Here is a 17,062-nt window from a genome sequence, read left to right as displayed (position 1 = left end):
CTTTGTGGGTTTTGGACTGACTCCCAAAAAAGGTAGATGGTAGAAAACCCAAAAGGCTGACCACGTGAGGCCCCTCCAGACTCTCCCGAGGGGCAGATGACAGAATGGCTAATTCACCCAAGGTCGCCGCTAGCAAGGCACAGCATTGGTCTCTGAAGCCCAAGTTCTTCCCTCTCTACACCCAGAGGCCACGGTTGATTTGAAGAGTGGGTTGTGGGGAAATCACAGTGGCCCTGAGGGAAGCCAGGCTGCTGGGGGCCTGTTTGGTGGGCAACTGGCTGGAGGCTGAGGGTAGCCCCCCTCCATCCTCCTACTCCCTCCCAACTCACCCTTCTCCACCCTCCCAGGGGTCCTGCTGGTGCAACAGACCGTCAGGCTGCTGTGCGGGCTTAGCTCCGCCAAAGCCTCAGAGCCGATTACCTGTGTCATTAGCAACAAATGACTTGTGGGATGGTTGTGGTTTTAGTTAAAATTAGAAGTAAGCCCATATTCAGGTCTCCTTGAAGGGGCAGGACCTGGCCTGGGTCCCTCAGGCTTTCAGACACACTCTCCTGTCCCTAGCACTGCCACCAGCACCCCCTGGCTCCCCCTCGCAGCTGCCCCCTCACCTCCTTCATCCGCATGCTCTTTTTCTGAGCACCTCCTACTTCCAGGGGCCAGGAACGCAGATGATCCCAGAAGTGGCCCCAGAGACAGCCTGGCGTGGGAGGAAGGGACCCTGCCCACCTGCCCTGCTGGGGTCCTCTCCTTCCTGCCAGCATTCTCTGGACCTCCTAGGGCAGTGGGCTGCCACCCCAGGTCCCTGAACTTCTACCTGAGTAACAGTGAGCCCTAACTGCCGCTGTCTGTGGAGGGCCCCTGAAGTGCTGGGACTCCCACCCTTGTCTCATTCACCTCTCCATAGTCTTCAGAGGTGGGTGGGCTCCCCCCATTTTACAGAGGGGACACTGAGGCTCAGGCCTAGATTTGCTGGGCTGCCTTCCCACAGCCCAGCCCCAGCCTCTGAATGGGCACGTAGCCCCCAAGGGCCCTGAGAGCCTGGCCGAGGCCCCAGCTCACCTTCCCGCTTTGCCCCCCGCTGCAGGTGCCCAGCAGAGCGCCACGGTGGCCAACCCGGTACCTGGCACCAACCCAGACCTGCTCCCCCACTTCCTGGTGGAGCCCGAGGATGTGTACATCGTCAAGAACAAGCCGGTACTGCTGGTGTGCAAGGCCATGCCTGCCACGCAGATCTTCTTCAAGTGCAACGGGGAGTGGGTACGCCAGGTGGACCACGTGATAGAGCGCAGCACGGACGACAGCAGTGGTGAGGCCAGGCTGGGCGGCCAGGCAGGGCCAGATGAAGGGGAAACGAGTCTCAGCCTCAGGGAAAACGGAGGCCCAGAGAGGGGCTTGCAGTTACCTCTGGCTGCACACCTGGGAGCAGGAGGCCAGGATGTCGCCAGCCCCGTGCCCACCACCCAGCTCCCCAGAAGAGGCAGGACTCCCACACCTAGGACCCCCTGTATATACACCGAGGCCTTCCCCAGGAGGCCCCACCCTCACCAGACCTCACCACTTGGTGGGGGTGTGAGTGAAAGGGAAGCCCCCTACAAATGCCCCAGGATGCTCTTCTTGGAGGGGCAGATTCCCCCTGCTGCATCTGAGCCTGGGCTGGGCCAGGGGCAGCCTGGTGAGAGGAGCCAGCGAAGAAAGGGAGTTCGGAGGGAGGATGTCCCAGATGGTTGAAGAGCTCGCAGTCCTCATACTCTGTGATTGTTTGATCCGTGTGCCCCCATTCACTCATTTGCACATTCCCTAAGCACCCACTTTCATGCTGGCGACACAGCCACCACCCTCTGAGAGCCCCAGCCCTGCAGAGAGGTGGGCAGCACGGTGGCCTCTCTGTGAGTCCTGCGGGCTATGGCAGCGGGAGGAAAGCAGGACTGAGGCTCCTCGGGGGAGGTGGCATGGAAACGAAGTGGTTATGAGAGCTGGTCAGAGAGAGGAGAGGGGACCAGCATTCCAGGAAAGGGGCTGGGCATGAGCAAAGGCTTGGAGTCAGAGAGGCGAACGTGCTGGTCAGGGCCAGCAGGGAGGGTATGAGGTGTGCACAGGGAACAGCGGTGCCATCTGGAAGACTCCCCCATCAGGCTCTGGAGTGCGGTCACAGGCCCATGGGATTTCAAACTGCCAAGTGGTATGGCCAGAGCTATGGGTGACACTTGGGGCCCATGGGGGTGAGGGGACTGATGGAAGAGGCAGACCCGGTGACACTGAGGAGAGGGAGGCAGTGAGACTGAGCTGAGACGCGGAGGGAGGGGTTCCAGGGACAGCAGGCAGACTCAGGAAGTGCGCTTTCCATGGGACGCCCCATTCCCTGCCCCTCCCCTGGCCTTAGGCAGCAGGTGGGCAATGGGGATGTGAGCAGAGAGCCCTTGCTTGGGTCCCAGCACTCCCCAAGGGCAGGCCTCTCTTCCTCCTCACTAGCTGGACCCCAGTTAAGTTTACTTCCTCTCCCTTCACCCTGGCACTCTGTGACGCCCCCACACATGAGGAGCTTGAGACACACAGCACACACCCGTGGGGGCACGGCCACCAGTGTGAGGACAGGCTGGCCGTGCCCAGGAAAATTCATGCCGTCAAGGCAGGCGAGGGAGCTCAGACCCAGAGGGCTGGCCCAAGCCGCCAGGCAGGAGGGTCTGGGTAGCCCAGGAAAGATTCCAGAGGAGGAGTAATTTCCAAGCGGGAGTCTTAAAACCTCCTGGAACGAGCATTTCGCAGGTCGAAGGGCCAGAAGATGCAAATGCAGGAGTGGCGGGCCAGCCTGCCGAGACCCAGGTATGGGCAGAAAGGGCCCTGGGGGGCAGGCAGCGGGACATAGGGTTGCGACCACACCAGAACCTTGGAGAGTTGGTGCTGGGCAGAAGGGGACTGGAGGAAGGGGCCCTGCCTGGGAGAACTTGGAAGCTCTCACAATAACTGGGATGTGAGCAAAGGTAGCCGTGAGTTGAGGCAGCGGGTGACTTGGTCCTCAGAACCAGCCTGTTGTGTTACAGATGGCTCTGACTCATCCAGGGCCCCAAAAGGGTTCCAACCAAACATTCAGGTCCCTAGAAGTCACACCTGACTCTCCCCTAGCAGAGTCAGCCCGGGCTGGGCTCGTTCCTGCCAAGCGCTGGCTCCCCAGTTCATGACCCTGCCCAGGCCCCTGAGCCCTGCAGTGCCCTGGCCTACACACGGCTGCTCCCTGCAGCTTCTCTCTTGCAGTGCTCAGAGGTTCACTCTATGCCAGGCCTAAGTTAGCCCCCAAGATGATCCCCCACCTTCGGAGCCCATGTTCAGACCCCAGCAGAGGTACCAGAAGCCTCCCTGCCCCTGCTACTTGAGGGCCTGGCGGGAGTGTCTGCCTCCCCTGCCCCCGGCCTCGGTTTCCTCATCTGCAAAATGGGGGTGAGGAGGGTCCCCTTGCAGGTTGGTGGGGGAAGCCATGAGATCTTACACACCCCGTGTGAGCCCGGTTCCAGGCCTTTCCTCACTTCCCAGCCCACACCCAGGGCCCAGCACCACTTTGGGGCGTGACGAGGCCTCCCACTGCTGTGACAGAGTCCCCAGGGAGAGGACAGGTGAGGAGAGGGAAGCTCTAGTCAGACACCTGCCTTTCCGCATCATTGAGGGCCTGTCTGGAACTTCTTAGAAGGCTCTAGGCCAGTCTCCTGCTGCTCCCAGCCTCCCTTCCCAGGCTTCCCCACACACGCCTCCTTGTCTCCTGCCATCAGGAGGTCTGGAATCCAAGGCTTGGCTGAGCCATACACAAGAGCCACCACCCCAAACTCCCCAACAGCCTCTTCTGGCCTTGCTCCCTTCAAACCAGGCAGAGAGCAGAGCTCATGGGGACAAATCCCTCCCGTAATCACTGCGGCCCTTTCCTGCCCCGAGCATACAAACTCAAGCCTCCCATGGCCAGCACATCTGACTTTGTATTGATCTTGCTGATCTCTCAACCCAAAGCTCTTGAGTGCTTCGAGAAGAGATAGGCTTCCCTTGCTCACGAACAGATGGCACTGCAGTGGGCAGTGGCGCCATGCGGAGACTCAGACCGAAGACCCTGACCCAGAAACATTCTGTTGTCAGGCAGGTATGGGAAGTCCTAAGTCAGCACAGATCTGCAGCCCCACCCATTCCTGTGTGGGTAGCTGGGTGGACACCCCAGAAGACAGCATCCCTGGCTTCCCCTCACTTGTCCCCATTCCCCATCCAGAAGGCCAGGAGGAGGGACCAAAACCTGAAAACCCTCACACCCAAACCTGCTGATGCTATAAAAGCCCAAAATTTGTGAGACCAAGGCTTGGAGTCCCACCTGGGATTGTAATTTATTGTGTGTTAAACAAACTGGTTATTAGAAGCAGATTGGTGAGAAAGTGAGAACCTAAGCCCCACCTTGACCTCAGATACCCAGCCTCCACCCCACTAACCCTCCACCTCCCCAGAATACTCGGCCCACCCACACTGGTGCCTCCCCATGTGCCCACAGCATTTACACACCCACTTGTACCCCACACACTCCGGGGCCAGCAGGGACCCTGCCTCCTTCCTCCCCTGGCATCTGCTCAGTGACCTGCAGGAGGAAGGCACCGTCTTCACGTCAAGGACCAGCAGGACAGGGTCTGGGTCTCCCCCTGGGTCCACCACCCTCCTGGAGCATGTGGGCCTCAAGGGCGCTGCCTGGATCTGGGACATCGTGGACAAACTTGGCCCTCATTCATGGCAGCCGGAAGGAGATGAGGGGGTGGCAGTGGCAGGACAGAGAGGGGAGGAGATGGGAAGAAAGAAATAGGAGTGCTTATATTTAGTGCTGTTCTCCCCAGACTGAGTTGCCTGAGCTCCCACCACCACCACGGGGGATGCAACAGTCCATCCATCCATAGACCTGTCCACTCCGGAAAAGTACTGAGTTCAGAATGTTCTGAAAGTCTCTCACCACTAACCCCAGAAGCTTAGAGCAGGAGGGCCCTTCGCCACCCCCAAGTGTATGCAAGGCTCCTTCTCAGTTGCCCCGAGACTCCATGTGCTTGACAGGTAGCTGGAGCCCAGGGCCCTTCTCCTGTGTACAGACCCTGTGAGGGACCCTGGGTTCTCAGCCCTCACCCTACCCCCAGAGAATGCACACATTCTTCACCCTTGCGAAAATGGGCGGCAGGCAGTGCCCAGAACAGGGAGCTCAGCCATGAAGACCTCGGCCGGAGGTGGACACCGCCAAGTCTCCTGTGAGACCTCGCCAGGGGCAGGGGCCAGGGAGAAAAATCTGGGCACCCAGTGTGGGAGCTGGAGAGAGTCATGAGGAGGGGTCCGGGCAGGGGTCGGGAAAGACACATTAAGGAAGTTGAGAGGGAAAGCAGCCTCCTGGCCTGCCTGCTCAGCTGGGCCGCTGTTCCTCCCGCAGTGCAGCCCTAATTGAATTTCTCTGTTAACAATGGAAACACATTGGTTGCCCGGCCTCTCTCCCTTTTTCTGATAAGCCAATGACCCGAGGGAAATTGGGGTCAGGAGAAGGAGAAATTGGAAACAGTCTTTTCTCACTCCTGGGGACACTGGTTTTGGCCAAGGGCCAGGGGACCGGAAGAGAGCTGGTATCTCCCCTTCTGGGTCCTCAGAGGATCTGGGCCCCCCCTGGCGCCCCATTTTCCGGGCCCAGGTGTGGCAGAGGGTAGGGGGGCTCAGGCTGTCCCTGAGAGGGGTCCCTTCAGCCCAGCCCAGTCAGGGTAGAGAGGGTCCCAGATACCCATCACCGGCCAGCTTCACCTCTGCAGGCTGCCCCCCCTCACTCCCTCCCACCGTTTCTCCCATGAAATGAGCAGGGTGAACCCTGAACACACTCTGGATTCAGACAGCCCTGAAGTCTCCGTCTCTCTAAGCCTCTGTTTCCTTATCCATAGAGTGGGAACAGTACCGTTCAAGGGAGTAGATTGAAGAAAATAAGCCAGCATGTGGGAAACCCTGGCTAAGCCCCAGGGGTCTATTATCATACTACATAATCGCAGTAATTATATTGTTAATAGCTGTTATTATATTATCACATGTCAGAATCTACCTGCTAACCCCCAGGGAGGCGAACCAGATCCTTCCTCACCTTTTTTTATCCACAAAGGCCCCAGAGCTATCCTAGCTGCCCCACCCCTTCTGCCTTGGGTCCTTGAAGGCCAGCCCCTGTAGCCCAGAACTCCTCTCTGCTGTAGTCTCTGAAACAACAGGAAGCCCATTTGGAGACATTGCTCTGGCTCCAGGGAGACAGGCCTTGGGTAACAAAGTATAATGAATGGAAGTGCTAAGGACTGGCTCCTGGCCTTTGGGAGATCTAAATGGAGCACCCCGCAGCAGGGCTCCCCCAGAGTTCCTTCCAGGCTGAGGGTTGCCCTCAGGCTCCACTCTCCTTCTGAGCAGAGAGTAGCCATGGTGGTGGAGGGACCCCCACACATCTGAGCGGCAAGAACCATGTGAGACTTGGCACAACCAGGACCCTGGCTACCCACCCCTCCTGCCCCCCAGGGCTGCCCGCCATGGAGGTCCGCATCAACGTCTCGAGGCAGCAGGTGGAGAAGGTGTTCGGGCTGGAGGAGTACTGGTGCCAATGTGTGGCGTGGAGCTCCTCAGGCACCACCAAGAGTCAGAAGGCCTACATCCGCATTGCCTGTGAGTCCAGGGCTTGGCCCTTGGTCAGGGGTGGACGGAGGGTATCACCAGGGGTAAGGGTCTGGTCAAAAAACCTCAGGTCCTGCCTTGATGGGTGGAGAAAGTGCCTCTGCACACTGCCCAGCCACCCCCATGTGCCCCTAGTCACTTGGCACTTTCTCCTGCCATGCGCCACGGCCCCTGCGGGACCAGGGGACAGGGCCAGCCAGGCTGAGCCGGCATGAGGCACTCAGGCTGGAGCACACTCTTGCTCTTCTCCCAGATTTGCGCAAGAACTTCGAGCAGGAGCCGCTGGCCAAGGAGGTGTCCCTGGAGCAGGGCATCGTGCTGCCCTGCCGCCCCCCAGAGGGCATCCCCCCGGCTGAGGTGAGAGGGGCTCTGGTGCCCGCTCCACAGGTGGGTAGGGTGCCCAGGTCTCGGGTCCTGCCTGCCCTGACACCCCCAGGGGCTACTCTCGCTCCAGGTAGGGCCAGCACGGGCGGGCAGTGCAGTGCCATGGCTCCCTCCCCCAGGTGGAGTGGCTCCGGAACGAGGACCTGGTGGACCCGTCCCTGGACCCCAATGTGTACATCACAAGGGAGCACAGCCTGGTGGTGCGGCAGGCCCGCCTGGCCGACACGGCCAACTACACCTGCGTGGCCAAGAACATCGTAGCGCGTCGCCGCAGCGCCTCAGCTGCTGTCATCGTCTACGGTGGGCCCCAGTGCTGGTGGGGCAGAGGGGCTCCCGGGCACAGGGAGATGGGGCAACGATGTGTGGGTGGCTCCCCATGGAGCCAGGGCCCGGTGGACCAGGCTGTGGCCTGGCTGGGAAGGCCAAGGAGAGGGCTTGAAGGGCGTGTCTGGGCAGGGGTGTGGGACAGGGTGGTGGTCCTCTGTGGCTGGACCAGCCCTTGGGCCAGGGACATAGTCCAGATGGAAATGAGGGCACAGGACGGGAGTCTAGGAAAGGTGGCAGATCACAGCCCATGCTCCTGTGTCCCAGGTGTGGGAAGTTGAGTGTTCCAGGCACCCCAGGGGCAGGCAGAGGGGGCGGGTGCAGCAGTTGCCCTCATGAAAGCCTGGGGTCTGGGCCGGAGGAGCACGGGAGCGGCAGCTAGGGCTGGCTGCCTGGAGCGCGTGCAGAGCCTGCTGGGAGAAGGGGCTGTGGAGCGGGTACTGCTAGGCCCTGGGGGCTCCCCTCCAGGGCTTCTCTGCCAGCACAGCCACAGCCCGCCCCTTTCCAGCTCACAGCCCCTCCGCCCTCCCGCCCTGGCCCCCGGGCCAGCGTGTCTGAGGAAGCCCCCGCTCCCTGACCCCAGTCCTTCTCTGTCCGGCCAGTGAACGGTGGGTGGTCGACGTGGACCGAGTGGTCCGTCTGCAGCGCAAGCTGTGGGCGCGGCTGGCAGAAACGGAGCCGGAGCTGCACCAACCCGGCGCCTCTCAACGGGGGTGCCTTCTGTGAGGGGCAGAATGTCCAGAAAACAGCCTGCGCCACCCTGTGCCCAGGTACCAGCGGCCGCTGCCTCCCGCATCGCTCCTCACCACGCCATCTCCGTGCCCTGGCTCCATTGTGCCCACCAGCCTGCCCCCCATGGCTCCATCCCACCCGCCCCCACGCAGGGCCAGGCTCAGTCCAAGGCTGGGATGGGGTTTAGTGTGATTGGAAACAGGGCTTGGTCTGTGTCCAGGCTAGGCCTTGGCAGAGGTGCTGAGTCACAGAGTCTCAGGTACAATCAGGACAGGTACAGACAGTGTGGGGCAGGGGCAGGGCACCGCCTGAGGCTACAGAACCACCTACACCTGGAATCACAGGGTCAGCGTGGGACCAAGTTCCCTTGCTGCCCCAGGGCCAGGACGGCCCCGTAGTGTGGATAGAGCAAAGCAGGCCCGGCATCATCGTGCCTCCCGTCATTAGCATGCGTCATTCAGACCAGTGGACACCGAAGGGTGTGCTCCTTACCACAGCATTGCACCTAGGTCTGGATGCCCAGCAGGGCCGCGCTGGCAAACTGCCGAGGCTGCTGCCCGGGCTGACCGCACCACCTCTTCTCTGTTCCTGTCTGTCTCTCGTCTAGTGGATGGCAGCTGGAGCCCATGGAGCAAGTGGTCGGCCTGTGGGCTCGACTGCACCCACTGGCGGAGTCGTGAGTGCTCTGACCCAGCACCCCGCAATGGAGGCGAGGAGTGCCAGGGCACTGACCTGGATACCCGAAACTGTACCAGCGACCTCTGTGTGCACAGTGAGTCCGCTCTGCCCCAGGAATCCTCTTGATTTTGCCAGGATTGGCCCTGACCAGCCCCAGGAGGTGATGGCTAAGAGAATCAGTCCCCTGCCACAGGCTGTACCCCCTCTCCAAAGTTTAGGACCCTCGGGAACTCCCCATCCCTAACATACCCACACATGTGCCCGTGTGTACCCCAATACCTCCACCACCTCTCCTGAAACATGCATACATGTGAACCTTTCCCATGTACCCCAGGCTCCTGGATCCCGCTCCTCTCCTACAGTTTCACCTCCACGCGGTCCCCCAAGTGCACACACAAGTCCTATGGGGACACCAGGCTTGTGAGGCCTGTTAATTACAAGGCCATAACTAACAATTAAAGATCTCTGTTGGATTTTTTTTTCTCTAGAACACACCCTCCCCCATTCTTTCAATTAAAAACCTAATTATCTGTGTCAATTCCTTTCTGATGGACATTTCTTCCATTATGCAGAGCCCTTCTAAAATCAATATAGCTTCCTCCAGGCAGTCAATCACCCCCTCCCCAGCCCGGCCTCAGGCCTGGGGAGGCAGACAAGAAGAAAAGCCCTGGCACCCCTGCTTCTGGCCCAGGGACGTGGCTAGGAATCAAATTAGCAGACACCCTCCCCCCAGGAAGCAGAGCCCCTACTTTGGGGATGCCAAGAGCTTCCGCCAGCCCTAGCTGCCCTGGGCCCCAGAAGAGTAGGTTCAGCCTATCAGCCCACTAGGGCTGTCTGGGGAAGTGTCTGTCTCCCTCCTCCTCCACCCTTCAGTAGCAGCAACCTCAGACTGAATGAGCAGTGAGAGATGTGATTTGCCCAGAGTGACACAGCAAGGTGGTGGCAGATGCAGGTTGGAGATGCACACATGCTGACTCCATGCTCCCTGCGACCAGCATCCGCAGCCCCGCTAGTGCTGATGCCCAAGGAGTGAGCGCCTCCTCCTCCTGGGGTGTAGACCGCTGACCTCTCCTTCCGGGCCTCCTGCACCCTGCCCCTCCCAAGGCCGCACTCTCTCCCGCAGCTGCTTCCGGGCCCGAGGACGTGGCCCTGTACGTGGGCCTCATTGCCGTGGCTGTGTGCCTCCTGCTGCTGCTGCCCGTCCTCATCCTCGTTTACTGCCGCAAGAAGGAAGGGCTAGACTCAGACGTGGCCGACTCGTCCATCCTCACCTCAGGCTTCCAGCCCGTCAGCATCAAACCCAGCAAAGCAGGTGGGGTGCCCCGTCGCTCCCAGCATTCCTGCCGGGCCCCCCCACCAAGAGCTGCCCAGCAGGTCACCTCAGTGCTTTCCCCTGAGTCTCTCTTTACCCTTGCAGACAATCCCCATCTGCTCACCATCCAGCCAGACCTCAGCACCACCACCACCACCTGCCAGGGCAGTCTGTGTCCCCGGCAGGACGGGCCAAGCCCCAAGTTCCAGCTCGCCAATGGGCACCTGCTCAGCCCGCTGGGTGGTGGGCGCCACACGCTGCACCACAGCTCGCCCACCTCTGAGGCCGAGGACTTCGTCTCCCGCCTCTCTACCCAGAACTACTTCCGCTCCCTGCCCCGCGGCACCAGCAACATGACCTATGGGACCTTCAACTTCCTCGGGGGCCGGCTGATGATCCCCAATACAGGTGGGAAGGACCCCAGAGTGCCCCGGGAGCTCTAAGAGGCAGAACTAGCCTTTGTGTCCCTCCTAGAGGAGGATGGGACAGCTCTGATGTTCTTCCCGGGCTACTCAGCCTCACCCCAAGTGCTGAGCCAGACCAGCAAGGAAAGGGGAGAGAGTTTTGGAGAGAATCCAGTCATGGCTGTCAGTGGGGCCGGCCCTGAGGCCATGGCCAGAGTGTCTCCCTTCTGTTACCTAAGGGCACAGGACTACGGTCCATTCATTTACACGGTCAGCCAGCCTGTGTGTGCCGGACTCTGTGTTGGGCCCTGGGCCCAGAGGAGGACAGGTGCCAGCCCCAAGGAGCCGGCAAACTAGTGGCGAGATGGCAGAGGACAAATGCCTGGCCAGGGGGCCGCTCCACCCACCACCTCCCGGAAACCCTCTGACAGGGTCCGTGATAGGGAACCCACAGACCCTTTCCATAGTCAACTTTTGAGGAAGCACGGCAGCCTCTGATGCTCCCACCCTGAAAGTCTCTTTTCCCTCAGCTCAGATGACCCTCATGCCCCTGAGTTTCTTACCCCTCTCCAGCTGCTCCTGGTGCCTGTGCCCGAACTGTAGGTGTTCCTCAGCGCTCCCTCCTGGCACCCTCTCGCAGAGCAATCTCGCCCACTCCGTGGCTTTAACCGCCATGTCTGTGCAGATCACTCCCACTCCTCCATCCCCAGCCACATTTCTCCCGGGCGACAGAATCATACACCCAGCTGCCTCCTGGGCAGCTCCATCTGGATGTCTCACAGCACCTCAGATTCCTGGTGCCTAAAACAGCACTGTCTCCCACCCTCCCCCAGAACCTCCTGCTTCCTGGCTTTCCCCACCTCAGGGACAACGGAGTCAAGTTACTCAAGCCAGAAACTGGAGGTCACCTTGGCCTCCTTCTCTTTTTCAGTTGCCCCCCTCACCTCCACAACAGCTTTAGTCAGGCACACACCAGTCCCCGTCATTCTTCCTCCGCAAATGCTCCTGGTTCTTCTCTTCCCCACTGCCTTTTCTGGCTCAGGCCACCATTCCTACCTCTCATCTCGTTCAAGGCATCACACACTCCCAGTGATGCCAGACTTAATCATGTCCCTCCCCTTCTTGAGCCCTTTTCCGGGCTCCCCAATGCCCCCCACACAGCCCACATGACAAGACCACAATGACCTGTCTGTCCCTTGCCGGCCAGCTGCCGTGGCCTCTACCCCCCATGCACTCTTTTCCTGCCCATGGCCGTCACGGTGGGCTCTCGGCGCTCCAAGCACACCATGCTGCCCTTTGCACACACGGGTCCCTCTGCCCCCATTCACTGACCCATCTGCTACTTCTCATTCAGGTCTTGGCCTGGCCACTCTCCCTCTCTGTGCCTCATGTCCCCCTCACGGGGCTGCTTGGATGATGAGGTGAGATGGTCCGTGTCAAGCTCTTAGAAAGGGGCAGGCGCACAGTGGGCACTCAGAGACCATCAGCCTTTCGGGCCCCTTGGGGCAGGAGGGCTGCTGCCCCCCCCCCCCGCCACTCTCCCCCAGCACCCTCTGCTACCATCCAGTTGTCTTTCTGCCCACCGGGCTGAGTGCCTCAGGAGAGCAGGGCCCCTGGTTTCTCCTCACTGCCCTGAGTGCTGGACATGAGCATCCACTGCAAGTACAGCTCCGCCACGGAGAGCGCTCACACAGGGGTCTCTGCAGCCAGCCCCGGGAGGCAGCACCAAGCGGACGGTGCCGTCAGTATGCCGTCAGCGGCTTCCCTCTGCGGGCTTCGGTTTCGGGCCACTGGTGATATTCCCACCAGCCCACCTCAGAATTCACTCTGGAGCATAAATGTAAGCTTTTGGACTTGGTGGGATAAAGTCATAGAATTCCTTCCCCTCCCCAGTCACATGCCTCTGAGGTCCCTCCTGATGTAGGCGCCCCTGTCCTAAAAGAGCAGCAAGGTGGAGCAGGACCGCTCCTTGCCATCCCTAGAGGGGCTCTGCAGCCCCTGTCGCACTGCCTCTCCCTGGAACCACTCCTCACTGAGCAGTCACTTCTGATGCTGCCCTGCAAGACGCTGGGACAGAGCTGAATCCGCCAGACAAGAGGACATGTGTGCAATGGCTCCCAAACCAGGGAGGGCTACCAAAGCCAGCAAGGTTGTTAAAGGCCAGCCCTACTTGCAGGGGCCACTACCAAACGAGGAGCAAAGTCATGGTGGCTGAGAATGGCTATCCCCAAAGATGGCCAGGGCCGATGGGGAGGAGGAAAGCTTGAGCAGAGCAGGAGGGCAGGGCACCCCGGCAGAGGTGTGCTCAAGAGAGGGGCTGAGGAAGCTACCGGAAAGGCAGTTGGGGCCAGAGGTGAAGGGCCTTAAATGCCAGGCCAGGGGGCTGGACCTTATGCTGGAGGCAGGGAAGGTTTGAAGCAGGGAGTGCCCTGGCCCCACCCAGTGCCTTTTGGGCGATGGGTCAGGTAGGTACAGCATACCTGGCACCTTTTGTTCCAGAGTTTTCTATGCCGAGGCTAACTAGGCATGCTTTTCCCACGTGGGTTCCCTTAGCCTCCCTTGGGGTCACTAGTACTCCATTTCATGTGGGTAGATGGACAGCCTGGCAGTCCCTATGGCACCTCTGTCCCCTAGTCCAGGCTGGCACTGCTCAGTCCTCAGAGGGAGGCTCCTGGGTGTTTGGTGTCTTTGCAGCCCTGGTAAACCCCAGCCCTCCTCCCACTTTGTCACAGGGATCAGCCTCCTCATCCCCCCAGATGCCATACCCCGAGGAAAGATCTACGAGATCTACCTCACGCTGCACAAGCCAGAGGACGTGAGGTGTGGGCGCGGGCCCTGTTGCTGGGGCTGGGCGGGTCCTGCCCTCTGCCTTCAGTCACCATGACACCCCCTACCCATCCACTGTCAGACTTGGTCTGGCCTAGCCCTAAGGAGGGCAGGGAAGAACTGTCCATAAGCTGCACCCAGCCCTGAGGCCCCAACCCTCGGGTGCCACTGCCCTGCCCCAGCCGACTCCCAGGACAGCCCACTGACGCCTTTCCCTCCCCACCCATATTTCCCCACTTGAGGTTGCCCCTAGCCGGCTGTCAGACCCTGCTGAGTCCCATCGTTAGCTGCGGGCCCCCTGGAGTCCTGCTCACCCGGCCGGTCATCCTCGTCATGGACCACTGTGGGGAGCCCTGCCCGGAGAGCTGGAGCCTGCGCCTCAAAAAGCAGTCGTGTGAGGGCAGCTGGGAGGTGAGCAGGAACGGCCCTGAGCCCACCCACCTGAGCACAGAGGGCTTCCGAGTGGAGCCGGGGCTTCCCACCTGGCCCCAGAGCCACCCTGTCCCCAGGCTGGCCGCTCCTCAGAGCTGACCCATCAGGCCGTTGCCCGCAGGATGTGCTGCACCTGGGCGAGGAGGCCCCGTCCCACCTCTACTACTGCCAGCTGGAGGCCGGCGCCTGCTATGTCTTCACCGAGCAGCTGGGCCGCTTTGCCCTGGTGGGAGAAGCCCTCAGCGTGACCGCAACCAAGCGCCTCAAGCTGCTTCTGTTTGCCCCCGTGGCCTGCACCTCCCTCGAGTACAACATCCGAGTCTACTGCCTACACGACACCCACGACGCACTCAAGGTACCACTGCGCCACCCCCCCCGCCCCCGCCACAGGGAGGCCACACCACCACTGGCACTGAGGGCTGACCACCCCTTTCCTTCTGGGAGGGGGCGACCATGGGGAAGGGTGCTGCAGGCCCCAGGCTCAGCTGCCCACCTGGGCTGCGCTGCAGGAGGTGGTACAGCTGGAGAAGCAGCTGGGGGGACAGCTGATCCAGGAGCCTCGAGTCCTGCACTTCAAGGACAGTTACCACAACCTGCGCTTGTCCATCCACGATGTGCCCAGCTCCCTGTGGAAGAGCAAGCTCCTCGTCAGTTACCAGGTGAGGGCGCTCAGGGTGCCTGGAGTGGGCACAGCCAAGGCCGGCACACCTGACGCAGCCTCTCTGGCCGCCCCCCTCAGGAGATCCCCTTTTATCATATCTGGAATGGCACGCAGCAGTACCTGCACTGCACCTTCACCTTGGAGCGCGTCAGCCCCAGCACCAGTGACCTGGCCTGCAAGGTGTGGGTGTGGCAGGTGGAAGGCGATGGGCAGAGCTTCAGTATCAACTTCAACATCACCAAGGTGGGCAGAAGGGCTCATCAGCGCTGCAGAAATGTGCCTCCCCCCTACCCAACACACTCTGGGCCTATCTTGCCACCAAGCCCACCTCCTCCTAGAAACTGCTTAGCAGCTTCCTCCAAGTCTCCGGGGAAAGAGGTGCAGATGCAAACAAACAGATGCAGACAGATGCTATCGCAATCTGACTTGGGGTGGAGATTGAAGAGGATGTGGGAGCAGCAGGTGGGAGAGACAGAGCCTGGGGGCCCTGGGGTTTCTAGGAGGAGGAACTTTGCACAATGCCTCGGAGGCTGAGTAAGAGACAGACAGTAATGAGGGAAAGGGGGCTTCTGGCAGTGGGAACTGAGTGGGGAGGACAAAGAGGAGCACAATGAGTTCTGAGTGGTCAGTAGGGGCGACTTGGGGAGGGGTGATGGCGAGAGAGGAGGAGAATGAGGCTAGCCTACTCCTCTGCCCACTGGCTGTGTGACTTTGGGCAGGTCACCATACCTCTGAGCCTTGAGACCTTCTAAGCTCTAGTGAACAGGGCTCTGGCATACCAGGGGTACCCAGGAAATAGTGCCCATGCTGCCCCCATGCTCTGAGGTGGTTTGGGTGCTCCTCCAGCAGGAGGTGGCAGTGGACCTGGGCCATAAAAGTACTAACAGGCACTTCCCCCCCCCCCACCCCAGGACACAAGATTTGCTGAGCTGCTAGCTCTGGAGAGTGAAGGGGGGGTCCCAGCCCTAGTGGGCCCCAGTGCCTTCAAGATCCCCTTCCTCATTCGGCAGAAGATCATTACCAGCCTCGACCCGCCCTGTAGCCGGGGTGCCGACTGGCGGACTCTGGCCCAGAAACTCCACCTGGACAGGTGGGTGGGAGATGGGCAGGGAGGGGCTGCAAAGGCCTGCTGCAGTCTGTCCCAGTGGGGGAGGATGGGTAGGGTGGATAGGAAGCTCGATGGGGCTTGCACCCCACCCACCAGCAGCCACGGTGTCCAGTGCATTTGGCCAAGGGGAGGTCCTGCCCTTGGGTGCGCTGAGAGGCAGAAGGGTGCAGCCTGGGGTGAGGCAGGGCTGCTGACTGGCTCCTGTCCCCTCCCTTCCACAGCCATCTCAGCTTCTTTGCCTCCAAGCCCAGCCCCACAGCCATGATCCTCAACCTGTGGGAGGCGCGGCACTTCCCCAATGGCAACCTCAGCCAGCTGGCTGCAGCAGTAGCCGGACTGGGCCAGCCAGACGCTGGCCTCTTCACGGTGTCAGAGGCGGAGTGCTGAGGCCGGCTAGGCCTACAACGCCTACACTCTCACCAGCTTTGGCACCCGCCAGGGACGGGCAGAAGCCAGATGGGGCCCTTCCCGCACACTCAGGGGGAGCTGTGTGGACAGGCCCCCTCCTGGCCCACGCTGTCCCTTGACACTGGCCCTTCAGACCCTGCCCACACTTCTGCCCCTCCGAGGCCTGCCTGGCCAGGCTGGCACTGCCACCTGCTCTGACCCTGCCCCAGCCTCTGGGGCCCTGGGTGGACAGTGCCTAGAGCCCAAGCCAGGCCCAGCCCATCTGTGTGTGTGTATGTGCGTGTGATGCTACCTCTCCTCCTGCCCCTGGCCAGGAGGCCGCATGCACACGGGCATGCACGCACACACTGGGCTCGGGACATGGCGCCCGGAGCTCCTGCCCGAGCTGGACCTTATGCAAACATTTCTGTGCCTGCCAGGTAGGGGCACATCTGAGGGGCCTGGCTGGACAAGGGGTGGCCCCTGGATTCAGGCACACGACCACCACACGGGCACGTGCCCATGCATGTCTCGTGTGCTCATCTCACAAACTCCCCCCCCACACCCACCACACACACACATACACACACACACACATCTCATGCTGGACACCCGGAGGCCACTCACGTCTCTCACACCCAGTGTCAGTCCACATCTGCCTCTCACATGCTGCCCTTCTCCCACCCACCCAGGGACACCCAACGGCTCCTCCCTGATCCTCCCCCTGCCCCCATCCTGGAGGAGCCCTGCCCAACAGGGCATGTGAATATGCAATGGGAGTCCCGGGCTGGACAATGGCAAGTGTGCGTGCCGTGGTGTGCCCATTCCTGGGGCTGGCCGGTTCCCCCACGCGGGGCCTGTTGTGTGAAGCTCGTGCCCTGACTCTGTCTTAAGTGCATTCGCGCACTTACACTTGGCCTTATGTACACAGCCTTGCCCGGCCGCCGGGGCGCGTAGGGATTTTAGCGGACGTGAATGTAAATAAATTATATATATATATTGCTAACCTGAGTGCTACTTCTCTCTGGGAAAGCCAGAGGTCAAGGCTGGTGGCCACAGAAGGGCCACACTTGGGCTATTCTGGGAGTCGTGCGTGGCTGGGGACAGGTGGGGCCTGGGCTCTGGTTCAGCAAGGG

At 60.9% G+C, this 17,062-nt stretch overlaps 1 protein-coding gene across 1 annotated transcript in view; it reads left to right on the top strand.

The window, feature by feature from the left end:
- Positions 1 to 16,397, top strand: part of UNC5A (unc-5 netrin receptor A) — a 59,916-nt gene extending 43,519 nt beyond the window's left edge. The window contains exons 2-15 of the mRNA XM_054513352.2: positions 1,085 to 1,306; positions 6,526 to 6,669; positions 6,932 to 7,035; positions 7,182 to 7,362; positions 8,726 to 8,890; positions 9,920 to 10,108; positions 10,214 to 10,516; positions 13,245 to 13,332; positions 13,581 to 13,749; positions 13,892 to 14,125; positions 14,280 to 14,429; positions 14,510 to 14,674; positions 15,343 to 15,521; positions 15,761 to 16,397. Of these exons, the coding sequence (XP_054369327.1) occupies positions 1,085 to 1,306; positions 6,526 to 6,669; positions 6,932 to 7,035; positions 7,182 to 7,362; positions 8,726 to 8,890; positions 9,920 to 10,108; positions 10,214 to 10,516; positions 13,245 to 13,332; positions 13,581 to 13,749; positions 13,892 to 14,125; positions 14,280 to 14,429; positions 14,510 to 14,674; positions 15,343 to 15,521; positions 15,761 to 15,926 (2,459 nt within the window). The 3' untranslated portion in view covers positions 15,927 to 16,397. The remainder of the gene's footprint in view (positions 1 to 1,084; positions 1,307 to 6,525; positions 6,670 to 6,931; positions 7,036 to 7,181; positions 7,363 to 8,725; positions 8,891 to 9,919; positions 10,109 to 10,213; positions 10,517 to 13,244; positions 13,333 to 13,580; positions 13,750 to 13,891; positions 14,126 to 14,279; positions 14,430 to 14,509; positions 14,675 to 15,342; positions 15,522 to 15,760) is intronic.
- Positions 16,398 to 17,062: the final 665 nt, after the last annotated feature.

This window comes from Mirounga angustirostris, unplaced genomic scaffold (assembly GCF_029215605.1).
Source record: "Mirounga angustirostris isolate CCGP_5_RB_7025 unplaced genomic scaffold, mMirAng1.0.hap1 SCAF_7, whole genome shotgun sequence".
Classification (NCBI taxonomy): Eukaryota; Metazoa; Chordata; class Mammalia; order Carnivora; family Phocidae; genus Mirounga; species Mirounga angustirostris.
Note: the sequence above shows the minus strand (reverse complement) of the source record. Positions and strands in the feature narration are given on the sequence as shown.